Source organism: Habropoda laboriosa, unplaced genomic scaffold, assembly GCF_001263275.1.
Source record: "Habropoda laboriosa isolate 0110345459 unplaced genomic scaffold, ASM126327v1 scaffold151, whole genome shotgun sequence".
NCBI classification, from domain to species: domain Eukaryota; kingdom Metazoa; phylum Arthropoda; class Insecta; order Hymenoptera; family Apidae; genus Habropoda; species Habropoda laboriosa.
Window position 1 is genome coordinate 97,107 of NW_017100286.1, and position 9,325 is coordinate 106,431.

The 9,325-nt window shown below is 46.2% G+C and overlaps 1 protein-coding gene across 1 annotated transcript in view; it reads right to left on the bottom strand.

Annotated features, from left to right (window-relative positions):
• LOC108573680 overlaps positions 1–5,870 on the bottom strand; it is a 28,541-nt gene extending 22,671 nt beyond the window's left edge. Inside the window, exon 1 of the mRNA XM_017936155.1 lies at positions 5,272–5,870. Coding sequence (XP_017791644.1) covers positions 5,272–5,478 — 207 coding nt within the window. The 5' untranslated portion in view covers positions 5,479–5,870. The remainder of the gene's footprint in view (positions 1–5,271) is intronic.
• Between the last annotated feature and the right edge of the window lie 3,455 nt (positions 5,871–9,325).

Sequence of the window (9,325 nt, forward strand, 5' to 3'; positions counted from 1 at the left end):
ATCGTCGCTAGACTCGATTCTGCCGTAATATTCGATCGTGAAGTAGAATGCGCAGATTGGATACGTGGAAGTTGTAAATGTCTGATTTCTTTTTTCCTGATCGAGATATATCGCGGGAGATTGAATCAATGATTGTGCAATGTAAATAATGGGATCTGTTAAGTAACGAAGAAAGTTCTCGCGGTTTTATCGTTTACTTAACGAAGGAAACAGCGAATGAACTTTTTTGGTTACTTGATGTAATGTGAAATTAAATGTATCGGATTAAATTTTAGGATTAATAGTGCTTCCAGTTTAATTCAATCGGCTAAATACTGGCTTACTTACTGTTTTTAATACTTTTGTATTTTATAATCAGCTACAGTTACTCGGAAAAATATTTGGATATTCGATGAATTTAATTTCGATGAATTTCCATTTGCACTGAACCAACAATATAAAATTCTAAAATACAACAACTGACGTTGTGTAACAAAAAAGTATCACCCCAATCCTCTCAATTAACCTTTCATAATTAGACACCATATTCAGTGCCCGATTATTTTCATGAATGACTACATCGTATCGACAAAACGAACCCACACTCCCAGTAACTCAAAAATATCGACGCGAGATTATCTACACCTACTCCCGATAACAGATCAGAAAAGTTCCAAGAACACCGACACTTATCACCTCCCCGTCCGCCGATAGGCGTGCAACCGCGACGAACGAACAGAAAAAAAGACGTATATAAAAAGGAGAAAAAATAAAGAAACGGGTTGTAGAGCCGGATCAAAGGGGGAGAACGTGAAAGCACGCACAGGGTGAGCTTCTCGCCGTCCGGACGGATAAACGACACCCATAATTTTTCTCCCCCCGCTCTCCTGCGTGTCCTCCCGTCGTCGCGCGACACACCGCCCGCATGATTACGCGTCGGCCGCTCGGTAACACCCAGAGATTCGTCGTGGACCGAAGTGTAATTCGTTGAAAGAGCCTATTGTGAATAAATTGAGCCGGGGCAAGGATTGGGCAGCGGTCGGGGGCGAGGTTCGACGCGCGGTGTGTTCTCTCTGGGTTATATCTCGTGGTTCGTTTTGTGCGCATGAAATTCCCACCGCGGTCTCACTCTCTCTCCTCCCTCTCTCCCATCTGACACCCCGTCAATTTATTAATCCAAACGACCGCGTTGGATAACCGACGTTATATAGCACGGATATAAAAGACCCCCGGCCATAGGTGTGACCGATTCTCGAGAACGTGAAGATTATACAGAATCGAGTGTATCCTCGCGGAATCCAGGAACACGTCGATGGGTCACGATCGTGCCATTTTCATGGATCGTTCGAACGATAATTGGTCGAGATAATTAGACTAACAGACTGGTCTGGTCAAACGTATCTTCTACAATCGTGTTACACGTATATATATGTATATGCATATACAGACACACACGTATACATAGAATATAAACACAGTCTCTGTTCTGTCTGGGGAACGTTCGCTTCCGTTATAACCACCCGCTTTTATCGTTCGCGCAACTGGCAACACGCTCGTTCTCTATCCGATCGCCAGCTTTATTTGCCTCGTTCTGCCGACTGTGTCCGACCAGCGCGATTCGTAATATACCACGGATCGTTATCGCGTTACATCGTTACGGAACCCGGGGATTAATCGACGACACGAGTTGACCTCGTTATTAATCGACGATCGAGCTGTAGCGTCCCGATCGTGATCGCTGGCCAATTGAATTAGCAACACGCTGGTCGTTTATCAAGGAGAGCACAGCGTGAACAAAACCCGACCGCCGCATGCCTCCTATGCCATAACTGGAATCGTCGCGGTACGGTAATTTGCGGTCAACGTCCTCTCTCCCGCTCGCTTTGCCTCGCCACCGCGATAACGTTAATCGCCGATTTTTCGACGACCAAGAACAGAGGAAGATCAAACTGTTTACCACGGGAGTTGATAGGGGAACAATGCTCGCAGCGGAATATCGTCTCCCTTTTTCTCTCTCTCTCTCCTCGCGTTCTCGTCGAGCGAACGAACGGTCGCCGACTTGGAGAGCACACGGTCAACCCTTCGAGCGGAAGTTGCGCGCGCCGGAAGTCAGGCTAGGTTTAGGCGAACGCAACCAGCAGCGACGATTCCGTGGGACCTATCGCGACGATCTAACACGGGTTTGGCCTTCGCCTCGGTGCCTCTCTGAATGTATAAACACGAGTTTCACGCCGGCAACGTTCCTCGAAACGACGTTTAACTGTTCCGATGAGAATGACGTATACGTGTTGGTCGAACATGCGCGCGTGCATCGTGTCGAGGAAGTGTTTTCGATGTGCTCATTTTTAGAACCCTTAACCCTTTGCAATCGAGTGGCGACATTAATTGTCACTTGGTAGATAATGAATCAAGACAGAGAGCAGATCTATGGGCCTCCGTGAATTTGTTCACCATAGTGAAATAGAGGATGTGTTGAATATTTAAATAAAGTAGTATACTTCATATCTACGTTGGTTTTAAAAAATTTCAAAGATCCGATTTGCAACCCCTTCTACAGCAAAATCACATCCGAGTGCAAAGGGTTAATATTCCAACAGAAATACATTTTTTCACGATCGCGTACATATAACGACGAGTAAAAGAAGCGATCGACGTAAAGATAGGTCTGTCTTATCTCGCTTCGCGATAAAATTGATTCAATTGATCGTAGAAGAGCGTAACTCGTGTCCCCACACGGCTCGAGCCTAAATTGCAATTGCAAGCGCCTAGTTAACGCCATTGTGACGTAACCTCTGCTTGTAATAGCATCGGTATTTCATTCACTCGCGATTGAAGAGAAAAGAAGAGTCTGGCGGGCGTTTAGTCACAAAACAACCGTGCTCGCTTGTAAATGGAATTAACGACGTTGGGACGATAAGTGACGTCGTGGCTGGATCTGATTCGATTAGGAAGTATATTTCGTTGGGAGTGTTGCAGCGGTCGAACTCCGCGACGGTGTCGTTGAACCGGAATGAATACGTATAATCGAGTGGACGCAGAAGAGAAACATTAGCCGCCGATCGTTTCTCTATTTGTAGCCGATTAGAGGACACCCGGTATATATTGCAATGCGTGTCACGCCTACGCGTGTCGCGTCAGGCGTTTGTCGGTCCGACAGAAATTGCTTTCAATGATACGAAACATAGTCGGTAGTGGGTTCACGGAATTGCTTGGTCGAACGTTCGACGATAGCGAAGAGAAGAAACATGGTTAAACTGATGTTTTTAAGCGTTTTAACCCTTCACGGACGATCTGGGTCTTCGATGACCCAGGCGAAATTTCACTCTTGCATCTCCCCGTGATAAATTTTTATTTCTAAAAAAGTTTTCAATATTTCATTTAACCAACACTTGTGTAACGTAATGAAGGCTTTGATTAGTACCACAGAATTTTTTCAGATCTTTTAGAAAGCTGGAACATCGAAAAAATTAGACTCGAACGTAAACGAGCCAGTTAATCTACGAAGTGTGAAAAACTGTGTTTGCCCAGAGAGGGTTAATCGTGTTGACCTGTGAGAATAATCTATCTATCTGTATTTAAACCTTGGAAAATCGTGATAAACTTTCGAATCATTAGCAGAGAAGGCAACGGCACTTGTACAATGGCTAACGGACCATGAACGGAATTTTGCAAAGTCGACACGCTGCGTAAAACTGGTTATCCTTGCGTTTCCACAGCGATCGTTTAGAAGATAGTTGGTAAAACGGTTGCCCAGTTCTCCGTCGAGAAGCGTGTCGGTGCATCGATACTTAACCCGGCCTATCAAGCACAGAAATCGAGACCATCAATTCCTCGACGCGTTATTACCATTAACGTATACGATCCCTCCTCCTCTCTATCGATACGAGCCATCCACACCGTTCTTGAATAAAATCATCCGAACGAGAAAAAGGAAAAAAGAAAGAGAAAGACTCATCGATAAGATCGAGTTGCTTCCTCCTCCCTCGCTCACCTTTGCTATAATCGAATTCCATTTCCCGTCCGGTGAATCGAGAGAGGCTCGAGCCAACCACTTTCCTGCTCCGTAATTCGATTTTCGAGTTGACGGTTTTGATCGCCGATAGAAAATATCGCGTTTCCATCGGCGTAGGAACGCGCCCGCGCGTCCAACAACAATAGCAATTTGTTATCCGGTTAGCAAGCAGACGCGTCCTTCCTAACTCGATTCCAAGTTTCTCGCGGAAGTTTCAGCGTGCACAGGTACAAGAAAGAGAGAGAGAGAGTTCAGGAAGCGCGTGCTGGGCTACGATTCCACGGGTAATATGGTCCCCGCTGGTCGGTGGATCGGTTGGACCGTATCCAGCCGAGCGCGGATGACAACGAGAACACCAAGTGGAACTCCGGATACGTATAATGCGCCGAAACGTGCTCGTGCAAGACGTCTATACAGTCCGTTAGCGGACTGTGCCCCTCCAGTGCAACTTACTATGTGATTCCCGACACATTCACGCACCGATGATTTATATGCTAATTCCTGGACTGGAACACGATCCTTGGGATCCTGGAAACTTTCACCGTCCACTGCCGTGGATTCGCGAACGTTCTCCTTGGACGCTGAATAGGGATGAACGTTCGAGGGTTGATTAGGAAGTTTCTTTTTTTTTTAACCCTGGTGTAGATCTTCAATCGCAGACTAAAATCTTTTGTGAAAGGGCGCCAAAGTTCGGTAGGAGCAAATTTTCAGAGCTTCTATAGGCGCCAACAGGCGCAAACCATCTCTGATGAACGTTAAATAATTTTTATTCATCTCGAACGTATTCTATTGTAACGACGTTACAATACAACTATATACACGTTCACATTATTCAAAGGGTTAATTGATCGCAAAGGTGTAACGCACTCCTCGAACTCTTGCTGTGAATGACCTGAAAGGAACCTTTGTTCGGGAGATCTCGAAGATCTCATCTGCGTCTCGAGTTTTGACACCGCAGAGGAGAGAGGAGTATATACTATTTGGCTAGGCCGCGAAAGACTCCATTTTTAGATCACACGAGTGAGGAGATGGTACGTTACAACGTGGATCGCGCGAGCCTGGAAACCGAGAGTTAGTCATCGGACGCACATTTGCGTCGCACGTTTCCAGCCTCGTTATCATGACGGTCGCGAAACTTCAGCGACAAAAGATATATCTCCCCCTCTTTTTTTTTTCGCCCCATGTATTAAAAAACAACAGAGTTATCGCGGTGTTAGTCACGAACAGAGAAAGAGACAGACGTCTACTACTGTTTTTTTTTTTTTTTTGTTTCAATTCACCTGATTGTCGGCGAAGACACACTTGACGTTAATCCAACGGTGTGCCTTGACGGTGCAGTTGCACCCGTCCATCGCGCATATCCCGGGAGGTGCACTCTCGACGCCATCAGGCAGAAATACCAGACACCACAAAAACACCGACCATACGATCGCACGATCACACTTTAGCCCGTCCAGGGCACTGAACACTCTCCTTCTGCCGTTCATCTTCACCGAAGACGATTCTCCACGATCTCTATCCACCTCTCGCACAAAGTGGAGGACAAAGGGACGCGCGTTCTTCCACGATCACGGTCGATCGTCTTCGTTTTCTCGCCGAATGTAGATCTTCTTCACATCGTTCACCCGCACAACGGTTACTCGTTCCGCGAGGCACACTTTCATCGATCTCGATCTACCTAGATCCTTCTTCCCTCGTTAAACGAAACTTTCACATCTGTCTCGATCTATCCGATTCATCCGTACAGAAAGGAAACTGAACTTCTTTCTACGTGTACACTTTACGGTCCCTAACAGAGAGAATTAATTTTCGAACTTTCCAAAGATCTCTCATCGATCGTCGACTTCATCCGGTATCCTTTCCGGATCGGGAAAGAGGAACTGCGCGCGGCGAGGATACAGAAAGACAGATAGAAGCGGACGGAAGAGTGCTCGAGCGGGTAGCCGCTCCGCGAGCAAGTCCAACACGCGCGCGGACGGCCTGTTTCCGAAGAGGTGGGGCACACTAGAAGCCAGCTGACGCGATCATGACGGAGGTTGCTTTCAAACTGTGGTCGGTGGCATGCACGATCGGTGTCTCCTCCCCACCAGGAACCGTGTTCCTTGCCTTTGCTTCGCTCTCTCGTGCTACTCTTTCTCTCTCTCTCTCTCTTCGGCCTTTTAAAAGATAAAAGGCTGGCTGAGCGCGTCGGTGGACAGAGGGGGCGAACTCTTCGACACCGGTTCGACGGGCTTTTTCGTTCTTGTTCGCGCGTCGCACGTAGTAGGCAAGCAGCGTGGAGGGCTCTCCTCGGTTGGCCCTTGGACACCCCGGTTTTGTCGCCGTACTTTCGCGTCCCTCCAGAGGGCTGACCTTGACCAAGTTACCAAACGGCGGTGTCCATCGCGAATCGCAAATTCTCGTGACCAACGTGACTTTACGTAACACGTGTTTGTGTGCGGTTTGCAGAGGCAGATTACGCTCGTGAGAGAGCAATTGTACCTGTTCACCGTGCGATTGATACCGGTTTATTTAATTACGATTCTGCTGTTCTCTGTGTTTCTTTTTTCTTGCTTTTTTCTCGTTTCTTACAATGACACTTTTTGTGGTCTGGCGGTGTTGCTTTGATCGGGTTGTTTAGAAGGACGTGTTGGTCGGTGTGATTTTCTTTTTAGCCGTGTCTCAGGGGTATGAGTCTCATGGCGTAGCAACGGTTTGATGGTCCGACCAATTTGGAGCGCGAGGCAGTTTTAGAAATGAACGTTCGTTTCAACACTTTGCACTCTGAGAATTTTTTAAAATGATTTATTTTCATTTCTTCTGTCAATTTGCTTCATTTTCTCAATGAGCGGCGTCGAATGATCGAGCACACCATCTCCAAGATTTCACCGAAAGAAGCTCGAAATCCAAGAAATTTCTTGCTTCGAAACTTCCTCCTCAATTTTTCAATGAAATCCCAAAAATTACAGGGAAAAAAGGATTAAAAGGCGTGCAGTGGGAAGGTCGAAAGAGGAAGTACGCTTGCTTTACAGCCGGTTCGTAGAAAAGTCGAAACCCGACGCAGCCAGGGCAGCGTAAAAACGAGACGGTCCAGGCACGAAAGCGTCTCCTCATAGCCACGTCGCTTTTCATGGTAGACGGCGTTTCCCTAAAGCGGGGCACGCCGTCGTAGCTCTTCTCTTTATGAGCAGAGGGCCTGCCCATTTAATTTCCCATGAGAAATTGCGCTTGTCCGTGTAACTTCAGCCATGGCTGGGTGTCCCGTTGCGTCACACATGCGAAACGTCCATTCATTCATAACGCTCCTCTCAAACCAGGAAGCACCTGACGCCAGCCGAAGTGGCCATTTCCGAAATGACCACGTGCTGACCATACGTCACATCGGTGTGGCTGACCTTAAAGCCGCCCTCCCAATTTCCAACCGGCGATCCCTCTTGCTTTCTCTCCCTCCCTCTCTCGCTCTCTCCGGATACGATGCGTCGCCGTCTGGTCTCTCTACCCTATCGCGGTTCGATTTCGCTTCACGTTTCTTCCATCGATCTTCTTCCGTCTCGCATTACCAGCGTAGATCGGTAAAACGAGACCTACGTCAAGGATATTCCACGGTCCCGATGTCGGCGGACACGTATCGACATCTACGACGGATGAATTTTCTGTAATATTACCTTTTGTGAGGCTCTTCCCGTCGTCGTCGCTTCGAGGTGGAGGATAATGTGTTGCGCAGGTGGAAATATTGCGGTTTGATGTGTTAACGGCGCCAGAAAGTCGACTGTTTCAGATCGATGAGAGGTGTGTTATTCGCTTTTGAGAAATTATTTTGTCAAATCTTGCACAGTAGAGGGAGTGAGATTTCGATACTGTGTTACTGTATCATGCACGACGAATTAGGTAATTTAAACAATTTTATAGCAAAATTTGGATGAGTGAACAAAATTTTATGAAAAAACGTAATCGGCAACTTATAGCGTGACCTAATATTCCATTCTCATGTACTACTCTGATAAACTTTGTCCCATAATAAATAATATATTTAACGAACCATCGTTCTTCAATTTTACCTTATTGATTCCCCCAACACATACTCCTCTACCGATTCTTCTAAAAGATCCTTTTATCAATCTTAAACATCTACCAAACTGTAATTATCGGTCATAAACTACAATTATAACTTCGAGGTCAAACCACCTAAGATATCTTATCACCAGAGCAATTGAAATTTTAACGGTACCAAGTTTCTAAATTGATAACACCATGTTCGAAAAGGTATGAAATATTGCTTATTGCAAATATAATTGGTACACCGTGTTTCGAGTGAATACAGAACAAGTGTTATTCCATACCGGTTTGTCCGCATGCTTCTTCGAACGTGTCCGATCGAGATGGTTGGAAAGAAGTCGTTCTCGCAGCTCATCGGGAACAAAATGAACGTATCTGCGATGATGGTGTATAGGTAGCGGACACGTCGCAACGGGTGAGCCACGGAGAACAGAATTGCGATGTGATTGCGCCTTATTAGGGACGAGTCCAGTGATGACTCGCTAGGGGAAACAGCGATTGTCTGGCTGAGAGAGGAGCATCGTCCTCTGCTCGTGATCTACCCAGACGAGATTCGCGAAACGGAGCACCAATTAGGGACATCGCGGCTCGAGAACTCGTTTTAACGAGACAGATACCTGCGATTGATCGTGACCTCCTTCTAGACTACTTTTTTCACCTACAACGTTCGTGAGATTCCGCTTATCACCACCTCCATTTTCTAATGTACTCGTGATCAACAGATAACGTGGAATCTTACGGTATTGTTTCAACTCGCTTAATTTCTCGATTCTCGTGGAAAATTGCCGGGTTTAGAATTCGGTTTACCGTGCTCGTCTGCGGATGATTTTCATCTCTGTCTTCTCTCAAAATTCCTATTTTAGTATTGCGATTTCAAAGCGTCTACTCCGTAAATCAAATATTATTATTATCATTAACGGAGTATCTTGAATAGAAAATTGCAAATTTCCGGCAAAGATGATTGCAAGTTTCACGCAGACTTGGAATAGCGTCTTGAAGAATTTTGAATAGAGAATTGCCAATTTCTGGCGAAGACGATTCAAATTTCACGCAAATTTAGAATAGTGTCTTGAAACATCTTGCAAATTTCTGGCGAAGACGACTACATTTACTTCTCTTATCGGTATCGTAATTGGCGAATCTTCTTTGTCCAACAGCGGACACTCGAACGAGCGACTCTTTCTGCGGGACTTCGTTACTTGCTCGTCCGGTAGCAGTGGTGGTCGTTTGGCAAGATGGTTACAGCCGGACAGTTTCGTGGATCCCTCGAAATGCGAGGCACTTTATGCGAAGGACGAA